This window comes from Schistocerca cancellata, chromosome 8, assembly GCF_023864275.1.
Source record: "Schistocerca cancellata isolate TAMUIC-IGC-003103 chromosome 8, iqSchCanc2.1, whole genome shotgun sequence".
Lineage (NCBI taxonomy): Eukaryota > Metazoa > Arthropoda > Insecta > Orthoptera > Acrididae > Schistocerca > Schistocerca cancellata.
Window position 1 is genome coordinate 292,037,193 of NC_064633.1, and position 17,498 is coordinate 292,054,690.

Here is a 17,498-nt window from a genome sequence, read left to right on the forward strand (position 1 = left end):
GCCTCACAATATATACATTCACTTATGAAATTTGTTATTAACAATCCGAACGAATTCAAAAGTAACAGCAGTGTACATGGCTACAACACTAGGAGAAAGGCTGAGCTTCACAACTCAGTGTTAAATCTAACTTTGGCTCAGAAGGGGATAAATTATGCTCCCACCAAAGTCTTTGGTCACTTACCTAATAGCATCAAAAGTCTGACAGATACCCACATAGCATTTAAAAGGAAATTGAAAGAATTTCTTAATGGCAACTCCTTCTACTCATTAGATGAATTTTTGGATGTAGTAAGTGGGTAATTTCCCAACCTCCAAAAAAAAAATAGTTATTGAGTGTCATGTAATATTTTGTCTCATGTAATATCTTGTATAGACACCTTTTATTAACCTGACACGTTCCACATCATTACGAAGTGTCGTATTCATGATCTATGGAACAAGTAATAATCTAATCTGATCTAATCTAATTTGTAGAGAGACACTGGGGAAGGCGTTGCACGAGACGTAGCGTTGGTATCCTTGAATATCGACAGTTCACCGGCTCAGTCTCCCATAATCTTTTCGATATCGTCGTGACATATTATTTCATTAATTGACTTACGGGGCCTGCCATTAACCCAGTGGTGCACATTTCCAGTGCAGTGAATAACTGCTAATGTCACTTCGTTAGCGTTTTCGATCACTCCTGAGGCTACAAAAGCTAGTAGGGAGCGTCCACTGGAGTGCGCTGCGTGCATTCTCAGCCTCGGGACTCATTGAAAACGCCAAAGAAGCGACATTAACAGCTGCCCACTGCTGTGGACGAGTGCACCAAATGGTTAAACTTGCTGTATTATGTATATAAAATCACAGCTAAAACTGATCTGCACTATATACAAATAATACTAAGAATGGGAACAACGAAGGTGGTTTAGGTATGTTCTCATTAACTCTTATTCCTTATCGAATTACGTGTTTTCGACCTGAAAACATCATCTGCAATTGCTGAGAACTGCTCGGCTGACTTCTCTTTCAGACGCACACACCATCTTATTGAGCCAAGGAAGTGAGTTTCATGGTTAAATACTGTGATACTGTGTGACAACACACACACAAACACACACACACACACACACACACACACACACACACACACACACACACACACACACCATCTTATTGAGCCAAGGAAGTGAGTTTCTGGGTTAATTACTGTGTGACAATTTCCATCTTTGCTTTGATACGTCCAATAGGCAGTCATTTCTGAATATGTATTTCAATACAGTATACTGCGATACTGTATTACTTTTCTTTATGCGAAATGCATAAAATGATTTCCGTAGTGATGTCAATGTTCTTAATGTCTCTTGTCTCTCGACAGGTACCTCAGCGAGGGCTGCAACGCCGATCCACAGTTCCACTTGGAGTATCGAGGTCCTGTTACAATGAAGGGCAAGTCGGAACCCATGAAAGTCTGGTTCCTCTCACGTAGCAAGGAAGTCATTGTTTAGTAGTATAATTCGCTGGTTTAAGACCTGTTACCACCTTTAGAAACTCCAAGGCTGGCGTGAAACAAGTTGTTCCTCACCTCAAACTACCTTGTTTACACTCATGATTTTGGTATATTTGCTATAATTACTTATTTTGCAGATTATATCACATTTCTAAAACAAAGGTTGTGGTTCCGATGCATTAAAAATATGTATCGCTGACTTCTCTTCATCTACATTGACCTTGTAAAGGTGGGAAAGTACAATCGCAAGACTTAGTGTTGATTTTCCGGACAGGAAAACTTATTAAATAACGTTAAAACGTTGTAGCTTAAATTTAAATAATTTGCAAAGCTTGCTAATTTCAAAATGTACAAGGAAACGCTCGTTGTGTAATCACTGTTGCCAGTCTCAAGCACCAATTCAAAATGAGTAAAGCAGTATGGCACACATATGTCGTCGTGAGAGGATTGTTTTAAATGTAAAGATTTGACGCCTGTTGATTGAGTAATATGCAGCAGGAGAGTCTACATTTTTCCTACCAATGCCTGCATCATGCGGCTGTATAAGAGACTACAACCGATACATCAATAGGTGGAAATAGACCTGTCATCGACTAAGTACTGCTATCTAAATAGTTACTCTAAGCTGAATGTAATTTATAATCTCGCACAATAACAGAGAGTCGCTTTCCATCTCAAAAACGTTTCACAGTTGCAGTATCTCTCTACATTTGAATAAGGACCAATAATATTCTGAGAGTTATGTTATCAGAAACTTATAATCCAATAGAAAAGTAAATCTTACTGCTGATGTACTGTTGTTCAATATGTGTTCGTTGTTGACAAAATTATGTTCCCTGTATATAAGAAATAATTTGTACACTAGTCTTGTCAACGATTATTTACATAATTTTGACTTAATGTAACGTGAATAAATATTGATTAGTATGAAGTTTCTTGACTGTATTCTTTTAGAGTGAAAAATACTTTTAGTAAACAGACGTGTTCAGAAACGCCATTTGTAATCTAATATATAATAATATAATTTAAAAACAGCTTCCAGTTGAAGTCAGCTAACAACCGAATATATATATCCCCTTCCACACCCACAAATAACACCATTAATCTACTTATTTCAGGATGAGCTTTATGTTCTATGCCATAATAAACTAAGCAAATCATCCATCAACATTCATATTGCTCAAAGTTAGTATATACTGCCAAGCATTGAGGACACCCTCCAGACTCAAGGATTTACAAAAAAATATTTCCTAACTTTTATAGAATATTAAATTGACATCCACAAACACACAACTCACTCTGTATAAACGTTCACACATGCTAGGCTCTTAACAAAGTTCCTAGAAAGTGTTCTCTTCCATTAACTGTACATAATGCTGTCACAGTCTAAAATTAAAATTCTTTTTTAGTAGATTGAAGCCTTTCCGGGTATATTAAACCTGTAACCGCGCAATAACTTATAGGTATGTTGTTTTCTCTACTCAAATATATAATTCGATGATTAATACATTAATGAGAATATCACATGATTACGTTTAATATAAATATTTTCCATATAGTGTGTATTCGATGCTATAAATTATCACCCTAACGAAAGTGTATTTGATAGGATACACATTCTTACTATTTAATCGCAGTCTTTGCAAAAGATACATTTGCATAATATTGTGTTCAAGCATTCGTTGCGAGATATTAAAACATATACAAATTTGTGTCTGCCTTCTACTGTTTTTAAAATTGGGTTTATTATAAAATTTACTTTTATTAACACAGTTCCCAATATTCTTAGATCTTGCCTCTGGTCCTCGGTTCAGATGTCTTTTCTCACACATCTGCTCCTTTGCTAATTTTTTTCCAATATGTTGTCAACTAGCGCGTCATTAAATGAAAACATGTTTTCCATACAGTTGCCTGCTCTTAAGGTACCTTGGAAGTATAATTATGCCCAATATTTCACAGAGTTCTACCCTCGTTACTTTTTTTCCTTTTTTTAATTAAGTAATATGTAAAGAGTAGATAGAAGTTTAAGAAACCTGTTAGGACTGAGGACCGTAGTAAGAAATGGTACAATGAGGTAATGAGAAAAGATGAGGTGCGTTTGAAATTCTCTGAGCCTGTAGACATTGCGATAGCGAGTACCACAGAATGCATTTCAGTCGAAACCAATGGGCGTCTCTAAGAAAGAAAATTCCAAAATTTTTACATGCAAATAAACGGGAAGTAACTGTGAGGACACATTGGGTATCAGAAAAAAAATGCAGTTGATTGGCGAAGTAAGGTAGTACAAAAATCCTCAGAATAGAAGTATAGTGATGTGTCACAAGGTAACTATGAAGAAATCTAACTGTGAAAAAATCTTGGGGACCAGCAAAACAACTCAACTGATTGACGCAGAAAGGTAGTACAAAAATCCTCAGAACAGAAATATAGCAATGTATCACATGTTGTTGTGGTCTTCAGTCCTGAGACTGGTTTTATGCAGCTCTCCATGCTACTCTATCCTGTGCAAGCTTCTTCAGCTCCCAGTACCTACTGCAACCTACATCTGCTTAGTGTATTCATCTCTTGGTCTCCCTCTACGACTTTTACCCTCCACGGTGCCCTCCAATACTAAATTGGTGACTTGATGCCTCAGAACATGCCCTACCAACCGATCACTTCTTCTAGTCAATTATGTATCACATATGACTGTACCATATATGAATAAATAATCAGGAAGTTTAAGGCAGCAAAGACTAAATGGTTGCACGAAAACGTGAAGAAACAAAAGAAGAAATGGATGTATGGAGGAGTAATTTAACACACAGTCAAAACAAGCTTCGGTGAAATGAAGAAGGATGTTGTAAACATTAAAGTCCAGGCAGAACAGCACTGTTAAATGTAAATGAGAGCTGATAGGTAGAAAGAATACATTGAAGGACTAGGAGAAGGATGAACTGTCTGATGACTTGATACAAGCATAAATGGTGGTCGACATGAAAGACATATCGGATCCAGTGTTATAGTCGGAATCTCACAGAACTTTGGAAAACTTGCGAAAGAGCCTGGCATGTATAACATTCCTATGAAATTTGTAAACCATTGGGGAAGTTTCAGCAAAATGACTATTTAAGTTGTTGTGTACAACCGATGAGTCTGGAGACACATTATCAGGCTTTCTGAAAAATATCATCCACAAAATTCCGAAGATGTCATGGGCGGTTAAGTGCGACAATTATCGCACGATCGACTTAGCGTCTCATACATCCTTATTGCTGACAAGAAATATAGAGAAGAATGAAAAGAGAGTTGGAGATTTTTTAAGTGACGATCGGTTTGGCCTTAGGAAAGATAAACCCACCAGACACGTTGTTCTGACGTTGCGCCTTGTAACAGAAGCAAGACTTTAAAAAATCAAGATGCCTTCGTAGGCTCTGTCGACCGTCACAGCTTTCTATCACGTAAAATGCTGAAGGATGTTCGAAAATCTCCGATAAAATTTTGTACGTTATACTGAAATGAGGTAATGTAGTGTGCTTAAGAACTAAGAGGGAACAATAAGAATGGAAGAACAAAGTGCTAGGATTAAAAAGGATGTACGAGTAAGACATGGATGTAGTCTTTCACCCTTACTGTTCAACTTATACATCAAAGAAGCAATCACGGAAATGAAATGTAGTTTCAGGAGTGGGGTCAAATTGTGGGTGAATGAATATCAACTATAAGATTTGCTGTTGATTAGTATCCTCAGTGAAAGCGAGGACGAAATATTGGTCGTAATGGAGTGAATAGTTTACTGAGCATACAATATTGGTTGAGAATAAACGAAGGAAGACGACAGTAAAGCCGAGCAGCAGATATGGAATATTCGAATAACCTATCATTAAAATTGGGGACCTCGAATCAGACGAAGTTGAGAAATTCTGCTACCTTGGAAGCAAAAACAGCGTATGACTGATCAGCCAAGGAGGACATTAAAAGCAAATAAAATGGGCAAGAGAGGCAATCATGCACAAAAGAAGTCAACTAGTATTAATAATTTCTGAGAAGGTACTTTTGGAGTTCAACGTGAGTCACTGACTGTGAGGAAACCGGAAAAGATGAGACTCGAATCGTTTGTAATGTTGTGCTATAGAAACTGTTGAAAATTATGTGAACTGTTAAAATAATAAATGAGGACATTCTCTGCAAAATCTGAGAGCAAAGAAATACTTAAGAAACAGTAGCAAGTAGAAGGGGCAATACGAGGAGATCAGTGTTTAACGTCCCGTCGACAACGAGGTCATTAGAGACGGAGCGCAAGCTCGGGTGAGGGAAGGAGGGGGAAGGAAATCGGCCGTGCCCTTTCAAAGGAACCATCCCGGAATTTGCCTGAAGTGATTTAGGGAAATCACGGAAAACCTAAATCAGGATGGCCGGAGACGGGATTGAACCGTCGTCCTCCCGAATGCGAGTCCAGTGTGCTAACCACTGCGCCACCTCGCTCGGTGGGGCAATACGACATGACATGTATTAAGACTTCAGGAGTAACCCTTCGCACTATAGGGAGCTATAGAGGGTAAAAGCTGTAGGGGAAGACAGAGACTGGAATGTATCCAAAAAAGAATTGAGGACTAGGCTTTAAGTGCTTTTCTGAGACGGAAAGTTTGGTCACAGGCAAAGAAGTCGTGGCGGGCATCACCAATCCTGTCAAAATACTGATGACCAAACAAGAAAAAAAATGGGTTGGTAGTATATGTGTTCGGTAAGATGCTTTTAACCTTCGTATTCCCGAAGTAAATGCTTCAGGGTAAAGCCTATTCGAATAGTGAATGTCGAATTGCTGATGATGTCGAATTTCTGATGATGATGATGGTTAAATAAACGCAGTAAACCATACCATTTTGAAAGCAGGAAACGAAAAGAAACGTGTTCATCACATATGAGTCAGCACATGTGGAACACAGTCATACACGTACAAATGAAGTGATACACATAGTGCAAGACAATACCGCCCATTTCTACAGTTGTAATCAGCCATGGCGGAATGTTGGTTATCCACTAAGCATAAAGTAAAAAAAGAGTAGTAAAGCACACTGCTTTAGTGCGGCGTGGTATTTAAAAAACAGTTTAAATTATTAGATCATCCAACAGGGTAACTGTGCAATAAAAGTTCCGTGCGAATTCAGCTGTAAAAGATATTAAAAAGTTTCCGTCTGGCGACGCTGCTGCAGCGTATATGCAATGTAGTGCGACTACGATGCGGGTATACGAGCGCTAACTTGTAGGAAAGGGATTAGTGTGGCATCCATGTCTTTCTGACGTGCGTGTGATAAACGCGGAAACGTGAACTATATCGACTTTACAACTGAATGCGTTCAAACAGGACCAGAGTGCTGTTTATACTTTTTTTGGCTGCAGAAGGACAAACATTGTGGACATCCATCGAAAAAAAAAAATGTATATGGGCAACATGTCTGTCATTGAGATGAAACGTCCGGGAAAAAACTGCGACAACGGGTGCTGAGGCAACATGATAACGCACGTCCCTATATTGCAAATATTGCAACGCTGAGGTTAGGCCAACTCAAATGGGAGACATTTGAGCATCCGCTCTATAATCCTGTTCTCTGCCCATGCGATAATCACGCCTTTCGTCCCTTGAGGGTCGACGGTTCCTGTCGGACGACGATGTGCAGCAGGCAGCTGCGGACCTCTTCACGCAGCAGGACCCTGTACTTTGAAAATTGGAAATTTGAGGTGAGTTCTATGGGACTAAACTGCTGATGTCATCGGTCCCTAGCCTTACACACTCAAACTAACTTACGCTAAGGACAACACACCCACACCCATGCTCGAGGGAGGACTTGAACCTCGGACAGGAGGGAGCCGTGCAAACGATAGGAAGACGCTTAAGCGCGCGAACCGTGGGAAGACGCCTAAGACCTGGCGGCTACCCCGCGCGGCCACTGTGTTTTACCAGACTGGTATCTTCAATGTGTTGCGTCGGTGGGATGATCGCCTCAGTCATCATGACGATTTTGCCTGACTGATATACCGGTTAAGGGCAATGTGACCATAGAACTGAAACTTTTTGATCGCCCCTAATACAATGTGACACTTGAGCTTTCCCCAGCGTAGTGAATGTTGAAATAAATTATTGAGTAGCAGCCGAGAAACGTCTTCACAAACGCTGTATTCAACAGACGAACGGAACACCCTGTCATTTTGAAGACACGAATGAATCGGAAGGTCTGATTGCATGGCTACTTAAACTCTCGGTCGCCGGGGCAGTACCAATAAAGAACCAAAAATCGGCTTATTCGGAAAGAAAACACACACGTGAACAACAAGCGCCGCCAGACGACGAAAATGATCTAGTCAGACGTTCTCGACAGACAAATATTATTGAACAATGAACGAACAAGTAGCGCTAATTGTCTCTGTTGTTTCACCAGGGTGATAGATTAAAAGCAGAATCTAAGTGGAAACCGCGGTTTTCGTTTATAGCATCGCTTATTAGTTCAGTTTCAACAGCTTCTCTAATGACAGCATCTCAGTAACTATAGTAAGTGTACGCCAGAATTTCCATGTTCTGTAATCGCAGACTTACTCTGCTGTTGCCAGCACATGTGATGCTTATGTTCTATAGTCAAGACCACCACAGTCCTGAGGGTCTGACCGGTGTAGGTATTGCCACAAATGAAGGGCATACGGCAAGCCGAGAGCAGCCTCCACAGATCCTAAAAGAACTATAACGTTAACTGGTGCTCGAAACACTTCGCATGGTGTTTCCTGAAAATATGTCAGTCAATAAACAGACACAGCAAATAAAAAAAAGGAGTACATTGGAAAATTAATTAAATAAAGGTACAAGAAACAGAAATTGAAACTTTTTCACTAACGACATTCTTTCGGAGACAGCAAGAAGATAAGGAGATTAGTAGTTGGAAAGTCAGGTGATGCTGAGTGAAAGACATGAATCAGGAAGTGGTTGGTAATGAAGACAAGCTTTGTAGATGAGATAGGGGGTGGGGCAGAGAGGTGTACTGTAGAGGCACTGGGTGAACAGAAGACTAGAGTTTAAACTCCCGTCGAAAGCGAGGTCATGAGAGACGCGCCACAAGCTTGGATTACGAAATGACTGGCAAGGAAATTGCCGTACCCTTTTCAAAGCAAATATCCCAGCATTTGCCAGGAGCTATTTAGGGTATCACGTGGAACCTAAATCTCGATGGCTGAACCGGCATTTACCGAGCTATCTTATAACATGGACAAATCTCATTACCTTCCCACAGCTATTACAACCTACCTCCATTTGAATTGGCTTCTTGTATTCAAGCGTTGGAATTCCACCGAGTGAGGTGGTGGATAGGTTAGCACACTGGACTCGCATTTGGAAGGAATTTGTTTCAAATCCACATCAGGCAATCCGGATTTATTATATTCGTGACTTCCCTAAATCGCTCCAGGCAAATGCCGGGATGGTTTCTTTGAAAAAGGCGCAGCCGACTTCCTTCCCTATCTTTTCATAACGCGAACAGGTGTTCCGTGCCTAATAAACGTGCCATCGACGGGATGAGAATATGAGCTGTAGTCCTCCCGAATACGAGTCCACTGTGCTAACCTCTCCGCAAATACGCCCGGAACGGCTCCAGTTAAAACAGATGTAGATTGTAGCAGTTTGACATAGATGGTGCTTGTAAAGGTTATAAAAGTGAGGCGAGCTTAAGACGAAAACACAGCAATTTTGACTTTTCATAGCCAGACTGTAAAAGTCATCAACGCATCAGCGCTACGTTGGAGGTAAGTTGATAGTTGGTGTACATATCAGTTAAAAGAAAGAAGAGAAAAGGATTCCACTAATAATGTATTTGTGAAACACTAAACCAAAGAACGTATAATAAACCAACCTCAGTTTATTTTTCGGTCAATGCTTAGAAATTTGTGGAACAAGTCATTCACTAAAAGGCTAAACAAACTGGTACAACTGCGTAATGTCGTGTTGGAGTCCCCACGAGCACGCCGAAGTGCTGCAACACGACGTGGCATGGACTCCAATAATGGCTGAAGTAGTGCTGGAGGAAACTGACACCATGAATCCTGTAGGGCTGGTCATAAATCAGTAAGAGTACGAGGGGGTGGAGACATCTATAGCTCAGCACGCTGCAAGGCATCCCAGACATGCTCAACAATGTACATGTCTGGGAAGTTGGGTGGCCAGGGAAAGAGTGTTCTTGTAGCCACTCTGTAGCAATTCTGGACGTATGGAGTCTCGCATTGTCCTGCTGGAATTTCCCAAGACCGACGGAATGCACAATGGACATGAATGGATGCAGGTGACTAGACAGGGTGCTTACTTGCGTATCACCTGTCAGAGACGTACCTAGACGAATAATGGGTCCCATATCACTCCACCTAATTACACCCCACACCATTACAGAGCCTCCACAATCTTGAATAGTCCCCTGCTGATATGCAGAGTCCATGGATTCATGAGCTTGTCTCCATACCCGTACTCGTCTATCCGCTCGATACAATTTGAAACGAGACTCTTCCGATCAGGCAACGTGTTTCCAGTCAGCAACAGTCCAATGTCGGTGTTGACGGACCCAGGCCAGGCGAAAAACAGTCGTCAAGGATACACGGGTGGGCCTTCGGCTCCGAAAGCGCATATCGATTATGTTTCGTTGAATGGTTCGCAAGCTGACCCTTGTTGATAGCCCAGCATTGAAATTTGCAGTAATTTGCGGAAGGATTGCACTTCTGTCACGTTGAACGATTGACTTCAGTAGTAGTAGTAGTTGTAGAATCTTTATCCGGTCGCAGCGATGTCGGAGATTTGATGTTTTAGCGGAATTCTGATATTTACAGTACACTCGCGAATTGGTAGTACGGGAAAATTCCCACTTCATCGCTTCCTCGGAGATACTGTGTCACATCGCTCGTGCGCCGACTGTAACACCACGTTCAGACTCACTCAAATCTTGATAACCTGCCATTGTAGCAGCAGCAGCCGATCTAATAACTGCGCCAGACACTTGTCTTCTGTATGCGTCGCAGACCGCAGCGCCGTATTCTGCATGTTTACATGTTTCTGTATTTGAATTCTTGTGCCTATGCCTGTTACTTTGGCGCTTCCGTGTAAAAAAAAAATGGCTCTGAGCACTATGGGACTTAACACCTGAGGTCATCAGTCCCCTAGAACTTAGAACTACTTAAACCTAACTAACCTAAGGACATCACACACATCCATGCCCGAGGCAGGATTCGAACCTGCGACCGCTCGCTTCCGTGTACTTTCATGCTGTAACTGTACTACTTAATTTCTTTTTTTTTACTCTAAGGTATCTTCATTGGGATCTAGAACTATAAAGCTTTGTTTTGGTATGTGTTATTTTTGGATTATAGAACAGTTCATTGCATTTTTGATTGGCGTCTGCGTTTCCTCTCATAGAATCATGTGCTGGAGGCGCACAATAACTTAATTTTCCAAAGATAAGCACATTTTTATAATCCGAACTTTTTTCCTTCACACTGCTCATCGTTATGGTGTACTGTTACTCTTTTGCAACTAGTTATAGATACCAGTTCGAAAACTTTTTTAAAGACATAAATTCTGTGAGTTCCCATGTGTCTCATCCTGTTTCGTTTGTTTGCCAACATGTAGCCAAACTAAAGAAGTATATGCTCAAAACTAAAGTCTATTCATTTTTGTGATGTTTACATCTACGTGTGTGTGTTGTGGGGGGGGGGGGGGGTTGGTGATTATTCAGAATAATCAGAAAAATATAAAAGAAAACTTGTCCACGAATCCGAAATTGAAATCAGCTGATCAACAAAACTTTCAGCCACTCTCTAAGAGCTAAGAGCTATTACATTCTCGTTCAACATTCTACAGCTCACACTGAATAATCACCTCCAACATCGCCCTCAATCATACACACACACACACACACACTCATCATATATATATCACAAAAATGAAGTATATTTTGAAAACTAACCTATTCATTTTGGCAACATGTAGGTAAACAAACCAATTAGGATGAGACATACATGTGAGCTCGCAGTATTTACGTCCGTAAAGCCACAGTTTTCGAACGAATATCTATAACTAGTGGCAGAAGAGTAATAGTACATCACGACAATAAAGGTAAACGATATGAACAGTGTGAAGAAAAAATTTGGAATAACAAATGTGCTTATGTTTCGTAGTCTCGTAAATGAAGTGGTTGGGCCACCTCTAGCATGTTACCAGACGAGAGGTAACTCAGGTGCCAACCAAAATCGAGAAGAACTGTAGGTAATCAATTATTTACACAAAGAATGAGACGAACTGTTTTATAATCTAAAAAGAACACATATCAGAACAAAACTGTATAGTTCTAGACCCCAATGAAGATGCCTTAGAGTAAAAAAAGGCGAAAGGCGTCTGGGAGAATGAAATACAATGCAGCAAGAAAAGACGGTTTTTATTTACAAAACAAATATGGCTGCGGTGTGTGCTACGTTCTTCTCCCTCCCAAGCTGTCCCAACGCACAATGCGTAGATCAGTCGAGCGTCGCTGCCGAGCATTACGTACAGACGGGCACGGGCAGGGACGCGCACCTATGCATCGTGCTACTGAAGTACCTATATATTATACGATGTGTACAATACGCAACAAGTAATGTGGAACTATGGGTTAAACACACTGATGATTGTATAACCATCGTATTAAGGAGACATTTACTATCTTTTGGTTCAAAACATCGATTTTTTTTTTAAATTGCATTTTTGGATCCATAATAGTGTTTAGAATCCACCCCTGAAACGGTTTTTCCGAAATGTTTGTTATTCGCCGCTGAACAAAAAAAGTGCACCTGCCTGAAATTGGCCTTTTTCACGCAGCAGCTTTTTCTTTCGGAGGACGAGTTATATTGTACTGGTGCTTAGGAGGAAACACAAAATTCAAATGAAAGTTTGAAAGCGTGTGTTAGCCCCGAAACATCTGCATTCTGGTGCGAAGACTGTGGAGATTGCGACTTTCCTGGCAGTGAGCAGCTTCAAAGAAGACCATGACAACGATGGACGTCACCCTGGGACTCTATTCCACGCAGTTCACCAAGCATTCGGACGACCACCTGATTAAAACGGCCGAAAACCACTTGTCATCGGCCGTACGAGCGGCTCTGGAGCAGCGTAGAATGTCCCAGATCGAGCAGAGCGCACTCTATGAGGAAGAGGAAGGACTAGTTTATGGACCCGGATTAGCAGATTGAACGTAAGTTGCATAATATATCATTTATATGTAGTCAAAACTTCAAACGCGTTTTTCTCGAAATGACCTTTTTTTTATCGCGCGGTATGGTAACTTCAAACCTACTGAATGGATTGCCATGATTCTTTGTTTACGACGAAGCTAACTAAATTGTCTAGGAGCTGTACCACTTTTATTCCAATCCATCAAATATAAATATTTTACTTGGCCGACGAAGTCGAAAAATTGATGAAAAAAATCCCAATTTTATTCAAATGGCCGCCATTTTGTTTCCTATTGTCCAAATAACTTAAGCGACGTACAACTCGTAAAGAATCTTATACACTTCGCTAACATCAACTCAGTTTTGATTTCAGACGAGCCGGTTGACTGTGACATTCCGCGCGTGGAGGTCTACATCGAAATTTTGTTTTTTTTCCGAGGGCACTTCCGCCTTGACATTTCCGGTCGAAAAAATTCCAATTTGTCGAGGAAATATCAAAAAACATTTTTACCAAATTTGACATTGATATCTCTAACACATCCCCAGAAAAAAATTCTCAAAGAACTCTTTTTTTCGTTGCCAAAGATAGTAAATTTCCCTTTAATTACTGCGAACAGTGTCACGTAGCATATACACTATGTGATCAAAAGAATCCGAAAAACTGCCTCAAAATGACTTAAAGTTGTTGGCTAGCTCCATAGGTAATGCTGGAATTCAATATGGTGTTCGCTCAAACTTAGCCTTGATGACAGCTTGCACTCTCGCAGGCATACGTTCAATCACGTGCTGGAAGGTTTCTTGGGGAATGGCAGCCCATTCTTCACGGAGTGCTGCACTGAGGAGAGGTATCGATGTCGGTCAGTGAGGCCTGGCACGAATTCGGCGTTCCAAAACATCCTAAAGGTATTCTGTAGGATTCAGGTCAGGACTCTGTGCTGGCTAGTCCATTGCAAGGATGTTAATGTCGTGTAATCACTCCGCCACAGGCCGCGCATTATGAAAGGATGCTCGATCGTGTTAAAAGATGCAATCGCCACCCTGAATTGCTCTTCAACAGTGGGAAGCAAGAAGGTGCTTAAAATATCAATTTTCGCTGGTGCTGTGATAGTTCCACGTAAAACAACAAGGGATACAAACTCCATCCACGAAAAAAACGACCACTCCTTAACACCACCGCTTCCGAATTTCACTGTTGGCACTACACACGCTGGCAGATGACGTTCACCGGGTTTTCGCCATACCCGTACCCTGCCAACGGATCGCCACATTGTGTACCGTGATTCGTCACTCCACACAACCTTTTTTCATCGTCAATCGTCCAATGTTTACGCTCCTTACACCAGGGAGGCGTCGTTTGGTATTCAAGTTTTCCTACAATATTCTTGCCTGTCTGAACTCGCTAATCTGCAAAACTACTAGGCCGATTTTTATGGGCTTTCCACTGACAACTTAAGCATGTCTCGAGGTACTGTACAAACTTCATTTCACGAAAGTTAGAAAATCGATAAAAAGAGATATCGTAATTTAAAGTTTTATCTAAAACCCTCGTATCTTTCTGTCCGTTTGAAAACGCCAATCTCTTTTATGGGGCTCTCACACGTAACTTGAACATAGCTTGGGGCACCGTATAGACTTTAGTTCATCAAAATCTGATAACGGAAAAGCAGCTCAGTCATGCATTATTTCTGGGACGTGTAGATGATCTGATTCAGGACCAAAATCGACTGTCTTTATTAAAAATAAAATTTTCCAGCTGTGTATTGAGTAGTGCAATACGCAACATATTTCTAATAATTTATTCGCTTAAAGATATTTTCACTAACAATTTTTATCCACTAACAAGACACGAACCAGGTATCTTGGAGCCGAGGGTCACACAGTTACCTGGTCTACGGAAGCCGGAAATAAAGAAGGAACATTAGAGAATATCGGCATATCGGAATTGATGTGAATCGCTGGTGATTGACAGTTCTTCTTGTTAGCAATCGATTACAAACACACGACCGAGTGCGCTCAGTGAGACAGAGGGAAGGAGGTAAGAGCAAAACGAGCCAATTTTTCCACTTTGTAGCCACTTCAGAACCCGCACTTATGTTTGACAACGAAGAAGTGTGAGCTCAACGCGTTCGACTGCTGTCTCTCGGAGAACAGTTACAGCTCTAGCACACGCGCCGGTGGTGTATAACTGGCCACGGCATTATTCATGGAGGCAGCATTATCCCCCCGTGGAGCCGTGAAAAGTAGCTTGGGTGGGGGACTGCTTGAATACACCGGTAATTAAGAAGATCTGAATTGTAAAGCAGTTACATTTTATTAGAATTATGCAGGTATTTATGAGGGTCAAGGAGTGCTTATTTTCTTGTTCTGGACATTAATAAGTAATTAAGAAATTCAATTAGCAATAATTTACCTTCCCCCACTATCAGCTGCCACCGAATTATCACAAAATTGCTCAAGATAAATTCCTTGTTCCCTGCGCTTCTAGTCGGGATACGCATTGCAAATGAAGGCACTCTCGACCCTAAGGCGATGTAGTCGGATGACGTTCGTCTTGAGGTGGAGGTCCAAGGGCGTCAACAGTGTGTTACGTACATTGTCCCCAGTGCAGTGAGTTCAGCTCGAACATAACAGCAAGTAGCACACTGTTCGATGTTAATAATTGCACCATATACGCAAATGAAACACCAATCTTCTGTCCACTATTGCATTATTCATAGAAGACAGTTAACTTTTCACGCTGCATATATAAATTTTCGCATAATGTATATCTTGCTTGCGTTTTTGAGTGCAGTCTGAAGCTATTTTTGGAATATGAAAGTACTAGAATGATACAAAGGAAACTTGACTGGTCGCGTTACTGAGAAACTCCTAGCCGTGGCTTATTAGTGGGCGTACGTCGATCTTGAACTGTACTTCACAATGTTACCTATTTCATCGAAATCGATCGTCTCCTTTTCTAGCTAATGATTGCGAAACAATTTGAGAAACGCGCATTAAAGTTAGCAGCAGGCAGATATCAGACAGAACAAGTAGCAAGGCAATGCCTCCCCTCTACGTGTTGATGATAAAGAAAAATATTACTTTGTTTACGATGGCGATAGCTGAGGCCATCAGTTAATCTTTCTGGGAATATTGCTCAAACGCTGCCACATTGTTCGTATACACAATCCATCATGAACCACCACTTAGACGTAAATCAGCATAGGAAATAGTTCCATCAATAATTTTCAATCGAGAAATAACACAGCCAACTGGTTACAAATAACTGTTTAATACATTTACCTAGGTTTCGGCACCTTGGAGGCACCTTGGAGCACTTACGGTCAAATAAGGCAGAAGGGATGGATAACATTCCATCAAAAAAAAAAAAAAAGAAATGGCTCTGAGCACTATGGGACTTATCATCTATGGCATTCCATCAGAATTTCTAAAATCATTGGGGGAAGTGGCAACAAAACGACTATTCACGTTGGTGTGTAGAATATATACCATCTGACTTTCGGAAAAACATCATCCACACAATTCCGAAGACGGCAAGAGCTGACAAGTGCGAGAATTATCGCACAATCACCTTAACAGCTCATGCATCGAAGCTGCTTACAATAATAATATACAGAAGAATGGAAAAGAAAATTGAGAATGCGCTAGGTGAGGATCAGTTTGGCTTTAGGAAAAGTAAAGGGACGAGAGAGGCAATTCTGACGATACGGCTAATAATGGAAGCAAGGCTAAAGAAAAATCAAGACACTTTCATAGGATTTGTCGACCTGGAAAAAGCGTTCGACAATATAAAATGGTGCAAGCTGTTCGAGATTCTGAAAAAAGTAGGGGTAAGCTATAGGGAGAGATGGGTCATATACAATATGTACAACAACCAAGGAGGAATAATAAGAGTGGACCATCAAGAACGAAGTGCTCGTATTAAGAAGGGTGTAAGACAAGGCTGTAGCCTTTCGCCCCTACTCTTTAATCTGTACATCGAGGAAGCAATGATGGAAATAAAAGAAAGGTTCAGGAGTGGAATTAAAATACAAGGTGAAAGGATATCAATGATACGATTCGCTGATGACATTGCTATCCTGAGTGAAAGTGAAGAAGAATTAAATGATCTGCTGAACGGAATAAACAGTCTAATGAGTACACAGTATGGTTTGAGAGTAAATCGGAGAGAGACGAAGGTAATGAGAAGTAGTAGAAGTGAGAACAGCCAGAAACTTAACATCAGGATTGATGGTCACGAAGTCAATGAAGTTAAGGAATTCTGCTACCTAGGCAGTAAAATAACCAATGACGGACGGAGCAACGAGGACATCAAAAGCAGACTCGCTATGGCAAAAAAGGCATTTCTGGCCAAGAGAAGTCTACTAATATCAAATACCGGCCATAATTTGAGGAAGAATTTTCTGAGGGTGTATGTCTGGAGTACAGCATTGTATGGTAGTGAAACATGGACTGTGGGAAAACCGGAACAGAAGAGAATCGAAGCATTTGAGATGTGGTGCTATAGACGAATGTTGAAAATGACTGATAAGGTAAGGAATGAGGAGGTTCTAAGCAGAATCGGAGAGGAAAGGTATATGTGGAAAACACTGATAAGGAGAAGGGACAGGATGACAGGATGACAGGACATCTGCTAAGACAAGAGGGAATGACTTCCATGGTACTAGAGGGAGCTGTAGAGGGCAAAAACTGTAGAGGAAGACAGAGATTGGAATACGTCAAGCAAATAACTGAGGACGTAGGTTGCAAGTGCTACTCAGAGATGAAGAGGTTGGCACAGGAAAGGAATTCGTGGCGG

General features: G+C 41.0%; 1 protein-coding gene across 1 annotated transcript in view; it reads left to right on the forward strand.

Moving 5' to 3' along the window:
• Positions 1 to 2,437, forward strand: part of LOC126095135 (guanylate cyclase soluble subunit beta-1) — a 237,714-nt gene extending 235,277 nt beyond the window's left edge. The window contains exon 14 of the mRNA XM_049909854.1: positions 1,364 to 2,437. Within this exon, the coding sequence (XP_049765811.1) occupies positions 1,364 to 1,493 (130 nt within the window). The 3' untranslated portion in view covers positions 1,494 to 2,437. The remainder of the gene's footprint in view (positions 1 to 1,363) is intronic.
• Positions 2,438 to 17,498: the final 15,061 nt, after the last annotated feature.